The sequence below is a fragment of the Ciconia boyciana genome, chromosome 6, assembly GCF_034638445.1.
Source record: "Ciconia boyciana chromosome 6, ASM3463844v1, whole genome shotgun sequence".
NCBI classification, from domain to species: Eukaryota; Metazoa; Chordata; class Aves; order Ciconiiformes; family Ciconiidae; genus Ciconia; species Ciconia boyciana.
In genome coordinates this window covers 54009340-54032353 of record NC_132939.1, presented here as the reverse complement: position 1 = coordinate 54032353, position 23014 = coordinate 54009340, and the positions used below count along the sequence as shown (strand labels likewise).

Here is a 23014-nt window from a genome sequence, read left to right as displayed (position 1 = left end):
ATTAAATAGACTGAGCACATTCTCTCCCTTCCCCTGTACACAAGGTATCTACCAAAGAAAGGAAGGTTATGGTTTTTGGGGAGATCACAGGTGAGACACTAACCCAGGAAATATTTATGTTTTATTCATTTTTTCCCCACCATCCCTCTGTAAATCTTAGCAGTATTTCTCCCAGAACCTGGGTCTTAGAGAATGGGAACTGCTTTTGCTGCTCTGCTGAGACATCCCTTCTGAGAACTGCTGTCAGCCCTGAGCTTGCCCACAGACTGACTCAGTCTCACTGGCTGGTTTCGTCTCATGGGATCACTCAGGCTGGCAGGGACTCCAGGAGGTCTCTAGCCCAAACCCCTGCTCAAAGCCAGGTCAGCCATGAGATCAAACCAAGTTGCTCAAGTCTTCATCCAGCCCTGTCTTGAAAACCTCCTGTGAAAATCTGCAAGTACTACCCAAATAAATGGCTTCATCTTAGAAGTCAGTGTCAGGAATACCAGCACATACTTCAGTTCATTCACTTTAGCTATGAAGTGAAAGATCCCATGTTTCTGACCTCAAGTCAGTACCACAGATTTCCACGTTTTCCATCTCCTTTCCAGTTCAGAAGGGATCCAAAATAAATGCAATTAAAATTAATTTTTAAAATGGGAGATTGTCTTCCTATAGGGTGTTTTCCTATATCTTCTGTTTTCTGAGTCTTTAAGAAATTTTAAGGTTACATCTTTAGATTTTTCTCTGCAATTGTGAGGGTTATTTCTCTTTCTGGAAAAAAAAAAAATTCTGTCTATCTTCACTCTACTTCCTGATTCCAGCAGGCAGGGTGTTAGCAAAGACTTGCAAAACTGAGGAAGCTATTGCAAGAGCTGCCAACACTTCCACAAAAATATTCATATCACAAAGATCATCTGCACAACTGCCCACTCTCATTAAAATCGCTAAATTGTGAGTAGGCTGCAGTAACTGAGCTATCCTCCCATTTTTTCCCATGACCTCATTTGTGCAGTACTTCAATGCAGTTCATGTGGGAAAATACCACCTGACCATGCTGTGCCATGTTAGCAGCGAGGACTTTGGGCTCTGAATTTGTTAATCCAGCCTCAGCAACATGTATTAAAAGAAATGTTAACAAAATAAAACAGGGAAATCTGCCATAATGGACCATATCTGGCCATAGTGGCCAGGGTGCCAGCAGAGTGCAATAGGCAAGTCATTATCAGCATCTGAAGGTGTTTGAGCCAACAAAGAGCATCTACTGAGTTGTTCCTAGTCAATCTGCCTCCTCTTCCCTGCCTCATGCTCACTCGATGCGTGCCCTCACACAGCGCTTGGACCAACCGACCCATGCAGGGACACAGGCAGGAATTTGTATCCCTTGCATCTGAGCTCTGCCACCATGCCAGGCGTGCTCAGAGCCCTCACATCAGGCTGGCTGGGCTATAAAGACTGGGCTTTCAGCAGCTTTGTTTAGAGCTAAGCCTGCAAAGATGAACAAAGTCCATCCCCATGTTACTCTAATGCCCCTCTGTATACATGCTGCAGCCTGATTACTTGTTGCTTACTTACCATCTGTTACTGCTACAGGCCAGTCAGAATGACTGCACATGCCCTTTTTATCCTGTGCAAATGGCATTAGTCTATAATAAAAAACTTTTTTCCCCCCATATATGCTTGGGAAGGAGGAATGGAAGTGTAGAAGTGGCTGAAGTAACTTGGTAATGATGGACAAAGTTGGCTTTGAGAGTTAAGCTTGCTTTCACAGCATTAGACTGCACCTATTAGGAATTATTAAGGCAAGAAAGTAGATTGTGAAATCTCAGCCCTTAAATAATCTCTTCCCTTTTCTGATTGATTCCACCCTTCTTAAAATCCAGTGTGCAAAGGAACACCTTTGCTTGTCTAAATTGCTGTTTTGACCCCCCAGCAAGGCCTGCCTTCCTGCTGCCTCTAGACCTGGTGTAACTCTTCTTTCTGTCCTGATGGACAGAGCTCAGTGGGTGGTGGATGTACAAAGTGGTCAGGTCCTCATGAACTTTCACGGCAAACAGATTTCCTTTGGTAAAAACAGTTAGAGAATTAACCAGGCAGGTAAACTGCTGCTGTGTGTTTTACTGGAGTTGTGGTCTTCTCCTAAATCCTTACTGTCTCAAGCATTTCGTATCAGGCTCCAGCCTGTACTTCCTGAGCTCGGTCTAACTTTAAGAAAGGCCAAATCAGGTGACCACGGCAGGACATTGGATTTCTTTATCAACATCCGTTTTGCTACCAGACTTGCAACTTTGCAGCAATACTCAGTGATTGCTCTTAAACTGCTTTTGAGTGCAGTAATTGCCTGTATCTTTTCTGTCAAGGTTTATTGTGGGTCCTTACCACAAGCCATACCATATAACCTGAAGTACAGCTGCTGTCCATAAATCAGAAATTTAGTATAATCTACTGTGTCCAGTGGCACTGTGTCTCATCTTTCAAAGGTGGTATTAATAGTCATCTGGACATTTTTGTATTACTTGGAGATTATTTATTTAGGCTTTCCTATTTGATTGTGTTAAGGTTATTTCAAGACCTCCGTTATGCTCCAGCTCATTCAGTGTTTGTCTCCAGAGAAGCCGGAAGGGTCAGAGCAGGTAGAGTTTTAATTTAAATCTCAGAATTTTCCTGTAATAAATGACATAACCACACTACAGGCAAGGCTTCACTACAAACCCCTCCTTCAGCTGTGCACTCATTGATTTTGGGGGCTCAACTCAGCCTTGGCCCAGTGCATTGGAAGACAATCTGGTGGCAGATTGTCCCACACAGGTACGGTTTAAATAAGGAACAAGGACAGCAACTCCACAATGTGGGCTCATGTGAACAGCCTCAGGAAAATAAACCTCCAAGTGAGCAAAGCCAGCAACAACGATGGGGGAGGCAGGAAGCAGGAGCATGATTACAAGAGCGGGCATCCATGACAGGATCAGGCCAGCCTCAAACCCTTTAGGACATAAGCCCAAGGAGTTCAGTACTGACTTGGCAAATAAATTCCATAGTTATTTCTATAAAAATTTCTAATAATATGAATAATATATTCTTCTTTACTCTGCAATTGCAGATACTTCTCCTGTTTGCGTCACCTTGCATATTTGGAAAGGAATCACATCCTTTTTTTTTGGTACAGAAGATTTTGGAAAACAATTACTACACATTCCACACCAAAGCATATGTGCAAGTCTCCTGAGAAGTACATGGCTAACTCATGTGTTTCATGAAATCAAATGATTTTCAGCTATAATTCACAAGATTCCCCAGAAAAAAGGAACCATTACACTCAGTATATGGTGCTAGAGCATTCTTCTATCAAAGGAGTTTACCCCTGTGGCATGTGACTTCATAACTCTTTGTGAAAGTAAAAGCTACTGTCAGTACCTGCACCAAGTGGTCTATCATACTCAGATGCTTCTTTCAAGCTCTCAGTATATTTTACTTCAAACATGCACTTTTACTTTAAACACCTGATTCTTTTCTTTTTAATAGAAATAGTGCTGCAATGTCACGGATGTCAGTGGAATGATTTCTGACTGTATACGCATAAAGGGGAACAGGTTACAACTGGTTTGCTGAGAAAGGCCAAGGGTAGGACTCAGCTGAGGAAATGGTCCTCAGTTCTTGAGGTCCTCAGTTCTAGGGCTCCATTTTGGGATGAAGCAGAAGTAAGGGACAGTTCTCAGAACTGAAAGCGCACAAAGTAGTTGAGATTTTAGCAGAGTCTGAGAGGTATCTCCCAACACTGCATCTCTAAATGGAAGAAATGTTGTAACAAGCCTTCTCTCTGGGAGATTTCCACTGTTCTGAGTAAGAAGTAAGGGATCCTTCAGGCCAAGAAGCAAAACCACAGAGATCCAAGGCTTTGAAAGTTGCTGGGTTTGTCAACTTTCTGATGAACCACGTGGTATCTGCTGTTGGGTCTCTACCATACCTGCTGCTGCAACCAGGCTTTAGCCTTCCTGTCTCTGCAGGAATTACAACCAAAGATGAAGAACCAGAAGAAAAATTTTAAAATCCAGTCTCTTAATTCTCCTGTTTTATGATTCTAAGGGCTACTTCACAGAACAGGTTAAAATTCCCCACGAAAAAATGGAAAGAGGTTTCATTTCTTGACCCTCTTATCTAATGGGTTCTTTGGGGATTTCCATTTTTTAAAAAAAATCACAATTAAATCCGGTCTTCCCCTCAGAAAACTATACTTCCCTAAATATCTCATCAAACGTCAACAAAGCAGACCTGATCTGGGGAAAAGAAAGAAAAAAACAATGATCCATCATTATTTGCCAGTGCAATGCTAGGAAGCTTCTGGTTTTTTGTACTTCATTGAATGGCCATCTATATATGGACCTCTGGGTCTGGGCAGCAACCTCCGCACCGTCATTATGATACGGGGGACAACCTCTTCAGATACTATCTGAAAAGTAGGAGGGGATGAGAATGGCTTTTTACAAACAGCTGAGCAGTAAAACTTGCAGTTTAAAGCTGCATATGGTAAAAGTAAGAAATGGACATCGCTGTAGAGATGGCAGAGAGCCATCCTGTCACCTCTAAGGATAGCGCATCCTTCTTTGTGTCACTTGTGAAGCTGAGATTGCACTGAGTCCTCATGAGAAGGACAAGAAGCAGCTGGCAAGGTGCTCCAAAATAGTAAGCTGGGATGGGTTGCAACTTGGATTTTAACTGGAAGGGAGGATCTCTGCAAAATCTGAACTATATGTGTCAAGGCAATTTCAGCTTTCAGTTTATATCTGAATGCGTCACGTCTGTGGATTCTAACAAGCTGAACAGAGGTAACAGGGAGAAGAACTTGTTCCCACTTCTTCAAATCCTTTAGGAGGCCTCAGGTCTCAGAAAGGGACAAACGGCTCTCCGTGGGGCACATTACACAGATCATTGCTTATGTGTCAACTCAGAAAGGAAATACTAGGAGCAGGCCAGCAATACCAAAGCTGCTTGTCCCCAGTACAGATGGGAAGGGGGATTCTTGAATGGCAGGGCAATTACAGCTGCTCCTTTTGAAGGGCACTGGAAGGGCAGCAGCTCTACTCCACTTCATGCAGACTCAAAGAACAGGTAGCTATCAGGAGGATCCACCTGGTGTTTGCGGTGTTCAGTGGCAAGCTGAAGCCTCCTTTTAGCAAGCACAGAAGAACTAAAGAGGGACTTTGTGAAGTTAAAGACTAGATGCCTGGAAAAACCCTGCCAGTCTACAGTGGTCTTCAGGCTATGCAGCTGGCGTGCTTTACACACTCTCAGGAAGTTTAACACCTAACTTTCAACAGACTTGCATTCCACAGCAAGATAACGTCTCTGGGGGTGCTCAGAGGTCTCCTACCCTGACACTTACAGAATACCAGGGAAGAGTGAAGGGCACTTCATTAAACTAAGGCAATCCAAATGTACCAGGGTACTTAGCAAGGAAGCTCAGATTCTAGTCTTAATTCTTTTAAAGCATTTGGACAACATATAATTTTCTTTCCTAAAAAAGTTTAGAAAGCAGTTGGAGTAATGCAGAGACAATAAATCAAAGCTAATGTATTAGGTTACTCCGAGACACAAAAGATTTACCATCTCCCCTTGCACCAGATATAGTCCTTGGAATTAATTCGATTTCTTCTAAACTCAAAAGCCAGGCTACTTACCCCAAATGAGAAAGGAAGCAAAAGCAAGACCATGTCTGAGCCCAGTGTGCTCCTGTCAAAACAGTGTGGGATGGAGAACTGAAAGGCTCTCTACAGCTCAACACTGACAGAACTCAAGCTAAAAATAATGTGAATATCCACCATAGGAATGCATCAGCCTCATGGCCGCTGGGATTGCTTGCACATGTGGTGGCAGTTCTCCTGCTTTTTGAATGAGAGCTAATTTTTAATTACCCTCCTCCACTTACTTTGCAACTTGTATGAAAGTGGTGGAAACTGATTTAATTCTTGTTCCTACCAGAAAGCTGTGTTCTTTGTGTTAAGTTACTGATAAAGTAGAAATAGAAAGCAAGTAAGTTTGAAAAATATGGCAGAAAAGTCTTTCTAGCTAGGCTAGCTCACAGTGAAATTTTTGTACGACATTTTACTTTGCCTGTCCTCAAAGAAATCAGATTTTATGGCACAGGACACAAGTCAAGAAGTAACATTTCTATAAATGACATTTTTAGGATGGCAGGATTCAATTTTTTAACTTTTATCCAAAGGAAAACTTGAGTCATCAGAAAACAGTTCCCCACCATGCAAAATCTAAGCCCTAGGTCAACTTCAAATAACTAAAAAAAATTATCCCCACCCTGCAGCTAACCCTTGCCCTTGTATTCTTAATCTGGACACCTGAAGTTGTGGCAAAAGGTTTGCTATTCCTGCCCTCATGCAGGAGCACTGAACATGTGCGGCATCTCTGCAATTGCATGCTCCAAGGTGCACGCAGATGAGAGAGAAAGCTTTCCTGGGGGTATGCAGCAGCCAGGCAGGCAGCTGCGCTCTATGCAGGAGCAACGCTGCAACAGCCTGTGGTCTGTGCTTGAGATTAGAGCAGATCAAGAGATTCACTTGTCCCTCTGGCTTTAAAGTCTGTTTACAATGCAGAGGTATGCGAAGAAACATATGAGAAGGAAAAAATTCATTTGAGCAACTGTCAAGGGGGAAGAAATAAGCCACAACATTGATCAGCAGAAACACAAGTGTTTTAGCAGAGAGTAAAACATATACCCGGGGGAGCTGGCTTTGGGGCAGAGCTCAGTGACAGAGGATTTGGATGTGTTCATACAAATAAATAGTGTGAAGTTATTTTGATGAACTCTTTCAAGTGTGTGTTTCTATGACTATCCCAAAATTCCTGTGTTTACCAATATTTCTTGGAAAGTGGAAATCATATGCCTTACACATCCATTTACACCGAGGGCTGCATCAGACATGGCTGGCTGTGAACTGGGTTCATTTTTGCTTGCTCACGGCAGACTTGGCTGTCCGATCAGGAACAGCACCGATACCACCAGCCCCAAGACCCAGCTGCTTCCCAGAAACAGTGAGGCATTGAAAACAGTCAAGAGTCAAACAGTTCAGGAGTAGCCGGTTGTTCAGTATGAGTGTATGAGGTGCATGAAAAGGGAGTGTAGCAGATGTCAGGTGCCTGGTGGGCCCCAATTCAGTGGCAGAAGTAGAGACAGTGAGTTAACAAGGCTTAGTCTGCCAGTGTCTTGCGCTTTGCTCAGGACTTCCACCTGGTGAAAGGCAGCTCCTCTCACTTGATCAAAGCGCCGGCCTGCTTGTCTGGGGCTGTTTTATTTTCCTGTTGCAAGTCTGTAAATGATAACACAAGGTGCAGAACCACAGGGGAGCTGAGGTAAAGCAGCTGCAGGAAATATTAACTGAACTACACCGTAAAAGCAAGATCTGCTGCCAGTCACAAGAGGAACCTGCTCATTGCAAGTGAGGTTACATAAATACTGGTGATCACAAGAGGATTCAGTACAATAATCAGAGCAAGACCAAATAATGTAAAGAACTTACTTGATTTTTCTTCTTTAATGTTGTACTCCAGCACACCGGGAGCCTCGTTCTGCACTGGCAGGCGGACTGCAAGGACCATGTTGTTCACGTTACCCTCTTTCCTAACCAAGAATATCTGAAAAAGGAGAAAGGAGTCAAGAGCTTAGCTACATTATGTGAGCTTCTGAATTTTATTTTAGGTCATTGGCATTGTACAATTATCTGTACAATCCACCCTTAAATGACCTTATTTTAGCTTTGTTCCACTTGGTTGAACTTTACATGACAAAAATAATGAATAAAGGGACATTTCACCTGGGTGAAATTCAGACCTGCGAAGGAACTAGCAAAATTTCTATGCATCACTGATGTCCGGCTTAAGCCTAATGCAAACTGTTTCACTAACTGAAGAGTATAAAGCTGCACTTAAAATTTGTCAAGTGATGCACCTCACATAAGTGCCCTAAATCATGGACAATTCACCCTAGAATGTCCCAGTCTGGGTCTAAAGCAAGGGAGTCTCTTGTACGTTGAGAGGGAAAGGATTCAAGTGTCCACAAGTGGAACATAAGGCCAAAGGCTCTGGTGGCCACAGTGTCTCATGGCAGAGTTTTTTCATGGGACCAGAAGATCATTCAGGCTGGCAGGGACCCCAGGAGGGCTCTCATCCAACCCCCTGGGTGAAACCATGAGGCCAGACCAAGTTGCTCAGGACTTTGTCCAGACAGTTCTGGAGAATCTCCAAGGGTGGAGACTGCACAACCTCTCCAGACAACCTGTCCCAGCAATTACCATCTTCAAAGGGAGAAAGTGTTTCCCTGTACGCAGTCTGAACCCCTCCGGTTTCAATGTACGCCTGTCACCTCTTGTCCTCCTACCATGCAGTGCTGAGCAGAGCCTGGTTCCATCTTCTCCATGACCTCCCTGTAGGTACCAGGGGGCTGCTGTGCAGTCCCCCCAAAGCTGTCTCTCCTCCTGGTTGAACAAACCCTGGTCCCACAGCCTCTCCTCAGTGGGTCTGTGCCCAGCTCGCTGCCCACCACCCCTGCAGGGCCTTTCCTGCAGAGCTGCCCAGCCAGGCAGTGCCAGCCCGGATCGCTGTCGGGGGTCTGCCTTCCCGGGGGCAGCGCTTTGCCTTTGTCCTTGTTGAATTTCAGAAGGTTCCTGCCAGCCCTGTCCCCCCAGCTCGTCTAAGATCCATCTGGATGGCAGCACTGACTTCAAGTGTATTGACTGGTTCCAAAATCACAGAGGAGATGTGCTTGGAAGGAACTCTGGAGATCATCTAGTCCAACCCCCATCCTCAAAGATGGATCGACTACAGCAAGTCACTCAGGATTGTGTCTTGTCAGGTTTTTATTACCTCCAAGGATGGAGGCTCTACAGCCTCTTGGGCAACCTGTTCCAATGTTCAATAATCCTGACAGTAAAAAAGCTTTTCTTAATGTTTAAACAGAATTTCCCGTGTTTCAATTTATGCGCACTGTACCTCATCCTTTCACTGGATACCACTGAGAATGGTCTGGCTCAATCTTCTGTACTTCCTCCCATCAGGTATTCATACACATTGATAAGAGACCCCTGACTCTTTAACTGGAACCAGTGGAGCCATTGTAGCCATTGGTTCCCACCAATGGGACCAGTGAAATTAAAAAAAAAAAAGAAAAAAGAAGAAAGAAGAAAAGGGAAAGAAGAAAGAGGAAAGAAAAAAGAAAATAGAAAATAGAAAGAAAAAAGAAACAAAGAAGAAAGAAGACAGAAGACAAAAGAAAAAGAAAAAAGAAAATAGAAAATAAAGAATAAAAAAGATAAAAGATAAAAGAAAAAAAGAAAAAAAAATCTCATTCTTTGTATTGTGTGAGCTCCTAAGTGTGTTTCTAATTGAAGCTCATTGTCAAGGATATTTTTAGCTTGTACCTTGAAGCTGCAGATACAAAGACAAAGTAATCTTCACCTTTATCTGTTCTTTGATAGCAGGTTTTGGCAGGAGAGAGTCAAGGTATTTTTATAAAAACTGAATTAAAAATTGGGATAATGCTGGAATCTGGATATTAATAGTAGAAAGAAGAAGTGTGAGTTGATAAAATTATTAATCAACTATAATGCAGTGGAAATCTATCAAGAAAACATTAATTTATTGGACAGAGGAATTAAAAAAACGCTTGTCTAGAAACCAGGACCTTTCTCTGCATGAGTCCCAGTCTTAAGGGCATCTCCTGTTACTTTGAAGTATCCATGCTAAACAGGCAGTTTTGGGGAGCTTCACAACCTCGCATCTTGGCCTCTGCCTTTCATAAGAAATTGAACCCCACGGGCTCAGCTCCACCAGCAGTGCAGAGAAATCCAAACAAATGCGTGGCAAACAGGTGCGTGCCTGAAACAGGCCTATTTCTAACGCAGGGCAGTCCACACCTTCTGCATCACAGAAAGTGTCTGCAGGTAGGAAAAAGCCATAGAGGCCCTCCCTTCCCCAGGTCCTACCACCCACATGACAGCACGGTCCCTCTAACCCACCTCGAGAGACTACTGTGACCTTGGATCTCAGACGGCACATTGCATTGCTCAAGTGCTTCATCTGAAATTAAATGTAAGCAATGAGAGAAGTGAAACCTGGAAATGAATCACTTCTCTTCTCCTGATGGGCACGACTGGTTGCCATGACTCCAAAGGCTAAAATTGGACCACGGCTGTTCGGATGAGAGGGAGGTGGGTTTTCCGAGCTGTACCTAACCCTACTGCCTGGGTCAGGACCGGTACGCAAACCAGTCTCTTCCATTTTCACTGGTGGTGGGAAAGGTGCGGTGCTGATTTGGCTTTGGGTGGGCTCAGAGTGGGCAGGAGAGTCCCCTTGCCGTGGGCAAGGTGTCCCCTTGCTGTGGGTCACCTCTGATGCACCAGCTCTTCTCCTGCCTGCTTCGAGCTGCAGCTGAAGACCTTGCCCGAGGACGGTGTCAGCAGGAGGAACAGAGGCAAGATTTGTCCCCAAAGCCACTCGTGGGTGGGGAGCAGCCCTGCCTGCAGGGAGTGGCTAATGACCGAGGAGGCTTGGGGCCATACACAGCTATATCAGAGACAGTCACTCAGGTCTCCCTCTTACAGTCAGTGCAGAAAAACAAAGAGAATAATTTGTCCAACTTATTTGAGAAGTCTGGTTCAGGGTGAGGTGCTCTGCACAGTCCAGCTTGGTCAGGTGAGTCCCACTGGAGGTTGTCACTTGGCTGTGCCAGCTTTATCCCTGGGATAGACTGACTCAGCCAAGGGACAGGTCCAAACCTCCTCAGAGCAGGAGTGAATGAATTCCCCTTGTGCTCTGGCATCGGCTCAGGTCATTTGCATCTGCTTTCCCCAGACCCAGCCAGGACCACCTACTCCCTGCCATGCCCCACCTCTGAGGCCCTGGGAATGGGGAGCTCCCTTTCCTACAGAGCTGTTCTCCTTAAGCAAGCTCTGAGCTTTGCACGAGTCTGCCATTTTCTAACACTCGGCTTATGGGGACCAGATACCAATTATTGCAATAAAAACGACTCCCAGCAGCTCCCAGAATTTAAGGGCCTTTTCTTCAGGGATTTTTTTTTACTGCTCCAATATAGCATAGTCAACATACCTATGAGTATGGTGGTGAATGGGAAGGCATCTCCATGAATCTACATGCTACGTAAATAAAACCAGAGACAAGATTTCTTGCTTCCCCAAAGCCATTACTTCTGTCTTGCGCTGTTCTGAGTGGCTAAAGCATCAAAGCGTAATGGAAACAGTGTAGTCTGCTAAATACTTTTGCTTCCACATGAAAAAAACCACTGCTCTCCTAACCAGCTCCACCAAGGACAGGAAATGTGGTTATCTGAACCGAAACCGCTTTGGACTTACCCCTGCTGTTTCTTTGCCGAGTATTGCCCCAGCCCTTTCCTGGTTCATGTTCAGCTGAAGCCAGATGGGACAGGTCTTGATGAGTTTATCAAGGATGCTGATCCCTGGAAGCGGGAGGCAGCTTCGCAGGGCAGTGGCCTGACAGAAACGTGTCTCTTTTCCCTCTTCGCTGGTATCTCTGATCGGGCTGAAACACAACAAGGGAGTCCCTTATAAGCAGAACTGCAAATGCAAAACTTGGGGGGAGTAAGGACTGTAAATGCAAACACACAGGCACACACAGAGGCACTTACACACCAGGAGAGTTCCTCAAGGGGCATCAGACCACAGACGCCTTGCCATGACAGGGGCAAAGTGGGTGCGCAGGCCAGCAGACAGATACGCCCCGTCCTAAGGACTACAGCCTCAGGCTAATGATGCACACCTGGGTTGCGGACGACAGGCTTGCAGGGTGCTTTGCGCTGTGGTCTGTTGGTTTCAGCTCATCCATCTACGTTGCCTAAGCACAGGTACCTAGATACAGAGGTAAGGGATGCACAGAGGCAGCCAGCACTGCAGAGGGTAGAGCATGCCTGTCTCCTGGACCCCATCCTCCAGCTGAGGGGTCAGAGCAATGTTTCACAGCTTCAAAGGGAGTGATGTGTCAGAGGAAAGGGGCCGCAGACCTCGCCCGCAGCCAGGAATAGGCACACACCGAGCCACAGTGTCCGTCTGAGGCGTGCAGGGGCCAGGCAGCCTACACCAGGCAGCTCACCCTGTGGCCATGCCACTGTCAGCACTTCTCTGATCACGCAGGAGCTGTGATGGGCACCCGTGTGGTGTCTCGCCCCGCTCTCAGAGCCTCTCGGAGGAAGCCTGACAGCAGTAGCTAGAGGCACCCTCAGCTGCTGTTGCGTTTTGGCAGCGACCCTCTGCGCCCAGCTTAGGTAGTTTGCAAAAAGGCAGACTAAGACATCTCACTGTTTAAAAATAACACTGAGCCCTCCCGTCGCCACTGACGAGTCTGTGCTGGTGCTGGTGGTTGCAGAGGTGGACACTCCTCCACCCCTGCACCCAGGGAGCCACCGGCGGCTGCTCATGGGGAGGGGGAAATCTTCCACCTCCGTTGTCACTCACAGAGTACAGGAGGAGGAGGAGGAGGAGGTGTTAGGATGCATTCAGCAGCAAGTTACCCACTACAGAAGAGGTATCTTTGCTGATTCCCAAAGGCTGATCTGCAGCAGGAGAATAATTCAGGGTGCAGCCCTGCAAACAGCCCGAGGTTGCTCAGCACGACGCAGCAAGTCCTGCAGGACAAGACTCAAAGGGCACAGACACAGTGAACCCTTTCCCTGCGCCAAGCGAGGGGAACCGGAGGGAGCACAGGAAACATGGGGAAACACCAGAGAGACCTTCAGGAGGGAGGAAACGAAGACTTGATTTCCCTCTTTTTTTCCTGCCACATTTGTCATTTTGGCCAGTCCTAAAGACATAATTGGAAGCTCCAAAAAGATGCATGGGAGATGCTGAGTGACAAGAGAGGGGCCATCCTGGAGCACCACGTTAGCAATGCCCAGTCGCACCTTATATCTCAGAGCTTATTCTCAGCTGTACAAGACATAAAGAATACTGAAATTATGCTGTTGAGAATATTAAAGATCTGGGACACGCTCTCCTTTAGATTCCTGTTCTGATCAGAGACACAAAGAACTAATTCTGTTTATTTTTAGTCCCTGCAGTCTAATGGCAGACTGGTATTAAATGCTGTTTTCTAGCTATGGTGCTCATTCAACAAAGTATTTATACATGTGCTTAGCACTGCAGTCAGTGGAAATACTTGTGCTGAAAGGCCTGGTGGTAAGAGCTCTACTGGATAAGACTACAGACTCATGGATATGGGCTTGTCATTCGATTAAGTGATTTTAAAAGTAAAGAAAATGTAGGAGAACATACACAAAATATGTTTTTCTGCACCAGCTTTGCTGCTTAGATGTCAGAGCTGAAAAGAGGAGGGCTCTCACTTTTGATTTGGTCTTATTTCAAGTCTTTTTCGTTTTCCTTTTATTTTTAGAGATACAGATCTTAAAGTAGTACATTTCAAATAAGGTCAGACCTAAACTACTAAAAGAGGGGTCCTTCAAAGGCCTAACCTAACACAGCATGCTTATCCCAAAAGTTAGCTTTTATAAAAACAGCCTTTCAAATCCCAAAACCATCAGTGAGATCTTATTTTTAGTAGTTTTTTTCTTTTGCAACCCTGTAGAGACAGCTTCCTTAGAAAATACATGTTCCTCTGCAATCCCAGATGCTGATTCAGGGTATTAGTCCACAGAACCTTGATTTTAATCAATCCATTTCCGAGATCATAGCCAAGACAGTAAGAATGAGAGAACCATGCTTAAAAAAGCAAATAGAAATATGTGAAACACTCCCTCTTCACTTGTGATAAAAGTCCAGCTTGTCACACAGGTGAGGAAATTTCTTTCAGATGCAACAGTATATGATTTTAATCAGTATCATCTGAACGTATAGAGTAAAACAGTGGAGGACAGCTTTTGGAAGTGAACCTGATTCATTTCTTGGTTTCTTTCTTTACAGTAGAAACCAAAAGAAATGCCTAGTAACCATGTGAAAGGAAAACATGTGTTGGATGGCAACATTCATGCTCGGTAATGGGAAAAAAGTAATGAGCTGAAGGAAAAGAAACGTGAGTTATAATGAAATGTTCCATAACACTGTTAGCAAACACTACTCCCCAAATTAGTCACACCAGCATGAATCTGATCTTGCTAGTGATGTGTGAAACCTAGATCAAAAGGAGGCCAATGCTGATAGTGTCCTGCTGCGGCACCAGAGGGTGACAGGATGCTGAACTTTGCTACCCATTAATCACGAAAGGCGAAAAGAAAAGGGCCAGCAAAGCACTAACGCTCAGGAATCCCATTGCCTGGAGGGAAATGAGGGATATCAGCAAAGACAAGGAAGTAATACAAGGCAGCTTGGACCGGGCGAGCACCAGGCATGTAGTGACACTGGCGCGGTGTTCCCCATGGGGGAATCCAGGCTTGATGCAGGCAGAGGAGCCCAGCCCTCTGCTCCCTCCGACAGGCACATTGTCTGGATGGAGCCCTGCTCACAGCAGCAACGTGGGTTTGGCAACAAGAACAACAGACTGGTGAAGAAAAATAACAGAACTGACCTTCCAACAATGCATGCGGCTGCATGTAGGGCCCATCGTCCAAGTTTTGGAGAATGGATGAAAAATAGAAAATCATTCCAAACTTAGACATACAAGATAAAAAAAGAAGAATCTGAAAATATTTGTCTTAATGGAAACATTTCACGATCTGAGTGTGTGGGGTCTGTCAGTGCAGATAATTAAGGGCAGTGGACGAGGCTTTTTGGCAGAACAGGAACCCAGCCTTTTGGGGCCCCTCAGAGCCCCGGTGTGGGGTATCCTCCCCTCAAAAGCCAGCCCAGCCCAGAAGGAACTAAGCAGGCTATTGTACCTGTACAGGGGGAGGACAGGACAGCTCAGCAAAAGGGGAGGCCTTGATAAAAATGAAAGGCAAGAAGAATCATTAATAGGATCATATTAAAACAGGGGAATGTTGGGCTAGACGCTTCCTGGCAGCGAGTTATAACAGATGATGGATAAGTTCCCAAGAGAAGGGGAAGAGGATTGCATTGCCCAAATCTCTTAAAATGCCATGTTTAGAGCAGTAGCAAACACTTTATTGAGTCAAATCCTGTGCTGGCTAAGAAACAGGAGTGAATGACCTAACAGACCTTTTCCAGCTGTAATGCTGTGACCCATGCCACACCAGCTGACGCAGTTAGGGCACCAATGCTTGACTTCTTTCCTGGGCACAGCTGTCACAAAGATCCAGATGCTGGCTGCGGGAGTGCTTAATCCAGCAATTTAATCTGGCTCCGCAGCAGCTCTGTAGCTGCACAGAGAGGAGGGAGCCCAGGCAGTTCCCAGGTTCTTGCTGTGCTGCCCGTTGAAGGGATTTGCGGGGACACTGCGGTGAGCAGCCAACCTTTGCTATTTTGCTCGCTCAGAATTCATGCATCACATGATTTCTAAGCTCACAGTTTTCAGAAATAACATGCAACTCTCTCCTCCTTCTCCCACAGCCCTGCAAAACCCTTTGACCGATACAGGCAGGTGTGATTTTTGTTAGGTGTGATGCGAAGCTGAAAAGCTGGCCCTAGAGCTGTCTGCTTTTCATTGTTTTTATTGAGTTCTTACTGCAAAGTACTTTTAAATCCTGCAGCCATTCTGCTAAATTGAACTGAGTTGGGATGCAAGGGAGCTGTGTGTTGCATACTGACTGGCAACACAGGTTAATTAATTGCACAGTGATTACATTCACACACCTGCCCCAGTTTGGCAGAAGGTATCAGGTTGCTTGTTGGAAGTAATAATGATGACAATAGTGATTTGAATTATTGCACAGTGACTGTACACTGAAGTAATAACACCACCATGACTCATTGCTTTAGAAATGAAGAGCCACACTTGGCAGCTGAATATTCCCAGAAATCATCAGAACGGTAAGAGGATATAATCCACTGAATTTAATGCACGTGGGCATACCTTTGCAAGGATTTTAGAAATATTGCCACAAACTTGCTGACACTAAGGTCTTCCTGGCTGTCCTATATAGGCCTGGTCACCCTGAGTTTCCCTGAGGCAGCCGAGACACACAGAAACCATAGGCAACAGCAGCAGGGACTGTCAGATAAATTCTTCACTCCTGCACATTTGCGGCTTCTGCCTGTCACCAGACCAGATCTGAGAAGATGCGTCAGGTGTCATTAAATCTGAATCTTAAATCGGAGAACAGATGCTCTGTAGTGCACTGATAAGTACAGACTGAGGGTGTTCACATTGCTTAAGTAGTCCAGGTGTAAGAATTAGGAGCTAGTTGCTTATTATTATGTTTTATTGTTTTTATTTCTCCCCCTGAATATTAGAAGACATCAAGAGGGAGCAAGAGCAAGGGTTTGCTGTGCTGTCCTTAAGGAAAGAGATACTCTGGTATATTTACATTTATAGCAGAGCAGGCACCACAGGTCTTAAAATGTGTGCCAGCTGGCTTGCTACTGAGGGAGACAGACAGACAAGTGGTCATAAACTCCATGTGCCAGGTGAAGAGCAACCTTCTGCACCAAAGCCACCTGGTACTGAAGGGATACCATTCAGGACAAGCCAGCTTGTGTCTGAAGCTCACATGTGGAAACCCTTCAAGCACAGCAACACGGTTTACAAGGAGCACGTGAAGCAGGAGGAAAAGACAGAAGCTCCTGAAGCTGACACACCAGTCCCAGTGGAAGTAGATGGACAATGTTGGTAATTTCTGTGGTTAAAAGAGAGAGTTGGGAGCACGGGGCTTCATGGAGATGGATCAGATGATGGTGCTGAGATTAAAAGACTGATAGAAAACTCACAGCCCTGTTTTACATCCCGTGTCACAACCAGCCCAGCTGGACTTGGTTGCAGGGCTCTGTGCCCCTGGTGATAGAGGCAGATCTCCGTATCCCTTTTTTTCATAGCCACCTTCCTGCTGAAAAGAGCATGAAGTTCTGAACCCGGCATACTGGAGAAGGAACAATCAGAGTTACCCGAGTAGCAGCAAAACAAGTGCAAGAAGGTTTCATCAGTTAGACCCTTGCTGTACATAGCTACTTCTGCTTTCCTCGGTTTGATATAACTTCTGATTAGATAGACTCATTAAAAACCTTTGTCCAGACACATGTGAATTCATGTGCTGTTACTTTCAGTTCAGTGGGAGGGAAGTTATACAGTGCCCCAGCTAGAGGACATCAAGCTTTATTTTGCTTCCATCTTAGATGTCATTTCTCGATGCCTTCTCGTTATTCTCATAAGTCATCCCATCTTCGCTCACTTGATAAGTTCAGATCAAACTAAACCAAGATGGAAGAGAAGGATTCATTTACTCTCTGGACCAGGCTTGGGTCACCTTGCTGGATTCTCGTTTCTTTCTTCCATCAGGTGGTGGAACTGAGGCACTGCACCCAACCTAGCTACAGGGGCTCTGTCATCTGTAAAATTCTTGAATCATTTCATCATAAAGCAGAGTATTAGGAAGATGGGAAAGCAGAAAAGTGACACATGGAAGAACCCATAGCACAACAGCTAACTTTGTGCACCAAGTGTTAACACTGCATCACAGAAAATTCAGGCTTTAATAAATGCTTTTTCATAACAGAGCCAAGAGATCTGTCAAAAATAAAACCATCAAACAGGAAAAAAACACAATGAAAAACCCAAAAACCAGAAAGAGAAGAAAGTTCTTGAGGTCTTCAGAGATCACACGCAGTTGATTGCCACCCTTTAGTCAGAAATAAAAAACAAGTTTCTTGTTGTCCGATAGGTGAAAAGAAAGGGAAAAGAAGTAGAGTGTTAAGCAAGCCATGGGAGCTTCCTGCATTGTAAGGTTCTCAGATATACAGAAAAATTGGATAATGGAAGTGACATGACAGGCTCAGTGTGTCCCATGAGGCAGGCTTGCCTCTTCAGTAGTCCTTCCTACCTTGCAGAATGCTTGTGTTACTGGTCCACCTTGGTGACAAACGCGTAGCTCAGGAAGTTGTGCTTCTCAAACTGTGGTCTGCGGACAACCTGTGGTTGGCAGAGCACTTCCTCTTGCTCACTGCTCTCCTTGTTTCCACTCTACTTTTATGTCCACCCTTCGTCTGCTTGGTCTTTGATCTACAGTTGATGCTCTGCATCTCCAGGCCTTTCTGCTCAGCCTGGAAAGCACCATGCTTAACAGCCAAGGCAGCAGCTGTTCCAGCTGACAAAAGGTAAGGCAAACCAAGGGTCTCCTAGATACCCTGAGACCTCATAGCTCAGCAAACCTCTCCGTTCCCCACCTACTCCACTTTCTGTTACAGGTACCCTCAATTTCAGCAGTGAACTTTTGCACCCTGCAATTGAAGGCTCACTTCTGTGAGCTTTTCCGTGCCTGCCAAGGATTTCCAAACTGCCCGCCTCTGTGAAGGCTAGCAGGGGTTTGCACGCACAGACTGCAGGCATCCACCCCTCCCCAGCTGGACCCTGCCCGCACGTGTTCACATACGTTTGCCAAAGTGGAGCAAGTCATCACCCTGCCTGGGAGCTCCACTAATGGACACAGAGGGACCAGGTGTGGGACAGCTCATCTGCCCTTAAATCACTCACCAGCTCACCGAGCTCTCACCTCCCTGGTCACAGATATCGACGGAGGAAATCACAAAAATGAGCAAGTGCTATTAAACTCCGTGGGGGGCAGGGCGTAATGGCCACTTGTGCAGGTGGAAGAATGCTAATTCATGTGTCAATCTATTAAGCAGTAAGTGGCCACAGTTTTCTGCTCACAGGTGACACCAGATTGCTGTCTTATACCGTACAGGGATCAGTTTGAAGGTCTGATAGACCAGCATCACACTGAAGTAACTGTGTGGACTTGTACTGCTGCCTGCAGAACACAGCAAGGATAGCTGAGCTAGCTTTCAGGAGGTTAGCTGAGCCACAGGAGTAGGCTCTATGCAAAAACACGGAGCTCGCTGGCAGAATAACTTAGCTTGTGCTAAGCTCTGGTGCCCTGGCTGCTGCCGTGTACCAGGTTTAGAGCTAGCAAATGTATTTTTCCTCATTACTGCCATCATTCAGTCAAAGCACATGACCTCAGCTTATCTGGATTTTGAACTGAGCAGAATCTTGCCCCCGTTCAAAGGTCAGGAGTCAGGTCAGCTCTGAAGGAGACTTGTTGGATGGGAGCTACTGATGTTGGGAGGGACACGTAACCACTGCCACTCATCAGAGCGCAAACCCGGTGATTAAGACTAATGATCGTTCTCTAGCAGCATGAGCGGCAGGGCCAAGTCACTCAGGAGTGGAGAAGGAGGGGCTGCTTGCAGTGCTTCCCGTAAATCACCCAACCGCAGCAGCGGCGTTACCTGCTCGGGTTTCTGCTCTAGTCACTCAGAGAGAGCTCCCATTGCAGGGGTGCCCATCTCAGGTGTTAGGGGCCAGCTCGCAGCTCCTCTAGAAGAGCTGCTCTTCCTCCTAAGTCAGTCAAGCTTGGCTGTAAGTGCCTACAGTGAAGCAGTGGCAATACCCCTATTAAAGCCTCTTGTTTGACCCTGTCAGCAATCTTTCAGCGCATGAGTGCTCTCGAGGAGCAGGGAGGTGCAACTAAATGTTTATTAAGTTGCTAGCTTCACTATGTTTCCTAGGTTCAGTAGGTCTGTCCCTCCATTTACATACACAAAGTTATATATATTATAAAGAACTGCTTATGCATAAAAACCCCAAACAAAATACAAGCCAATTCACATTACTGCTAGTACCGAGGCCAGCTCTACTAACAAGCAAGTCTTCTCACACTCACAGCCATGACACGGGCAGAAACAAGATAAAAAACAAACATCAGAAATTCCCTGAAGGAAGAGGCCTTCTTTCAAAGACCTTTTTTTTCTTCAGTCTAGCTGTTTCCTGCATTCATTAATGCAGAAGTTAATGCAGATGGTATATGCTGCCTGTGGCCCCACAGTGTAACTACATCCCATTGGTGTAACATGACTTGGCTTGTATTCACCTCACAAATTACACTGCTATCTTTATGTAACCTTGCACATATATATTTTGCATTCAGCAATTTGTCTCAAAATATCTTATTAACCGTCTTTCTCTTTTTACTCAGTCAAAACATACTTTTGCAAGTCAAAACCACTTTGCAAGTTTTATTAGCCTACTCCCTTACTAACAACAAACAGTTGCTGTGTTAAAGATAAGCCCTTCTCCCCCGTATTCATAATCAGAACTTTCGGGTCATTTGTCCTTTGCCTATTTCAAACCCAAATGATTCTCTTAGGAATTTCAGCATATCAGCAAAACTAAAGATTTTTCTTTGTGTTCAGGCAACAAAGGATAATTTATACTTCTGCAAGGCCCTTTCACTGCAAAGAAGAGAGCGTCTGAAACACAGGCCTGGCCAGGAGTCATTTCTGGCAAGGTCAGAGGAGCCAAAGAAAGCACATTTTCCGTAACAAAAACCTGTGAAAGTGTGTGCTGGATAATTCTACTTCAATTTCTCTGGAAAGACTTGTGAGGGGCAGGAACCAGAAGCAAACTCTTCTCTTTGGAAGAAGAGAAACTATTTCCTAAGCTGTAAGAACACAAGGAAGTCACAGACCTTCCTCACCCTCTGGTGTCAGGGCTCTAGAAGGGTCCAGCAGAGCTGTGAGCTGGACAGAAGACAGATGGGTTTGTTCTGTGCCTTTGAAAAACACCTGAAGGGTTGGAAGCCCAGAGCACCCCTGTTTTGACTGCAGGGCCAGGACTATTGACAGAGGTTTTGCCCTTTCCCAGCTCACCTGGCCAGGAAGGAAGACAGGAATGAAAACCCAGGGAATGTTTTTCTGTATTGTACTTACTTAACAAAGAGGGGAAAAGGAAACGGAAAATAAAGGGGAGGGAGAAATTCCCAAATTCAAATTTCATTAAGAATATACTGTAGTTTTGCTTAAATAAAGCCATTCTGTTTCAAACCCTATATATTAAAAATTATTTGAAGCTGCATGGCGTGTCAGAGCCAAAACCCTGGGCAAAATATTAAGAGAAACGTCAGACTAGTTATAAAAAGCAATGGCTTTCCTCACTCTGTGTGTGAATGTAGTGTAGACATATGAGACACACAAGATACGAGGCGCTAACCACACAGACTTGCACAAGCTGAGCAGTCATCCCCTCTTCTAAGAAATACCTGCAAACGCTTATCTCAGTCATGATTTGGAACTAGAAATGGCCATTTTGCCAAGGGAAATAAATCCATTGAACTTTCATCCTGTGGTATCTCAAGGAGCAGAGCACAGGCCTTCAGAGGTCCTCCCTCTCGTTCAGGCACTACGCAAGGGGTCTTCAAATCAGTTATTCAGTCACCGATCTGCAGACATACTTACACAGGAATATTCATATTTTGGGTAAGATCTCCTTCCAATATCGGTGTGAATGCATTTCAATACATGGTGCTATTAGTAAAAAAAAAAAAAAAATACCTAAATCTGTGAACCTACTCTTTGTCTGTCATCCTTAAGCCTTACTCCAGCAATTTCATACTCCTCATATTTAATTTTGATTAGGCATTGGAGAAATGTGTTTATTTCTTGCTTTATGATCTGATAGGATCCCTGCCTGCATTCACACTGAGGCAAGGTTAGAGATCTGCCTTCCTGGGGGAAGGAGAGGAAGAAGAAAAAGGCTTGTTGGGGTATTTCGGGGATATGGAAAGGTGGTGCAAGGGCATGGTCCCCCGCCACAAGGATGAGAGAGGTGTTCTAGTTTGCTGGGCTAAGTTGAGCAACCTGCCCTGTGGGTGGGCATGGCCCTCATCATCCTGTGCTGGTGGGACAGCCTGAGGCCAAGGGACTGGTTTGTGGAGCAGTGTCAGAAACTGCTGAAATGTCCCTGCGGTGGCTGGGAGCTCAGCACATGACTACAAAACCTGCCAAGCAGCAAGGCAAGTCTGTCAGCTCCCATGGACCCAGCTAAACCATTGCTAGGACCTCAAGCTTGTTCATTTAACAGTGTTTATGGGTCACTTGGTCACCAGGGCTACAATGCAAATAAATCATGAGCCAAAGGCTGTGAGTTCACAGCAGCCTAAGACAATCCATAACACGGCTGCCTTGGTCATGTCCTCCCCAAAGCATAAGTGCTGCACCCACCCCCTCCTCCAGGCTTCCACTGCTTGTCTGACCCTGGGGCAATCTGACTCAGGGGGTGGGAGGGTGGAAGAAGGTTTGTGCTGGACCTAGCTCTCTGGTCTGGCTCTCTGCTCAGCCTGGTGAGGCATGAACAAATTTTTGGCTTGGTTTCAGCCCACTGACACCAGTCACTCTGAATTACTCCCTTGGAGCTGCTTCTTCTCCAGTAAGACCAGAGATCCTCATGGGTGCACGGGTTCCTAAATGGGACACAAAAATTAAACACCTAAAGTTAGGCAGGGTAAATCCAGGCTAGACCTAGATAGCTAGGTCTAATAGCAAAAGGAGATGCCAGAACACCAGTCCAAGGCACTAACCCCTACCATCCATCCCTATCACAGGCTGCTCTTCACAGTGCCCCTCAGGCAAGCTCTACCACGGTTTCCCAGCCCAGAGGACCCATCCCTGCTGGGAGGGTAACACAGTCACTTTCCCTTTTCACTGGAAAGGTTACCAATGAGATCCAGTCTAAAACTAACTTCTAATCCTTAGAAAGGATTAGAATGGAAGTTTGGTACAGAATTACACCAAAATGTCCTGTGTTACTGATTTGTCCTCTGGACAGAAAGGAAAGTTGTCCAAAGCCAGGCTCTTTCCTGTCTGCTGATTCAGCAGGAGAAGCTTTAAGCTTTGTCTGGTTTCTGTTTTTGTGTGGGTATCAGGAGTGACAAATTCCTTTGAGAGAACTCAAGGGGAAAAAAAAAAGGAGAGAGAGAAGAGAGAGAAAAATTCTTGGCAGGCAAGATGAAAGGTTGGGCCAGGTCCCAGGCTGTCATTTAGCCAAATATGTGGGACAACCTTCTTTTGCCTAGAAGTCTGCTAGCAATTTGCAGAACAGTGTTGCAGGTAGCCAGCAGAACTGTCAGTCTCCAGGCTCTGCTATTTTCTGGTCTCTCTCT

The 23014-nt window shown here is 45.5% G+C and overlaps 1 protein-coding gene across 1 annotated transcript in view; it reads right to left on the bottom strand.

The window, feature by feature from the left end:
• Positions 1 to 23014, bottom strand: part of RIN3 (Ras and Rab interactor 3) — a 70439-nt gene that overhangs the window by 38423 nt on the left and 9002 nt on the right. Inside the window, exons 2-3 of the mRNA XM_072865637.1 lie at positions 11358 to 11544; positions 7512 to 7626 (exon numbers count right to left, since the gene is read on the bottom strand). Coding sequence (XP_072721738.1) covers positions 7512 to 7626; positions 11358 to 11544 — 302 coding nt within the window. The remainder of the gene's footprint in view (positions 1 to 7511; positions 7627 to 11357; positions 11545 to 23014) is intronic.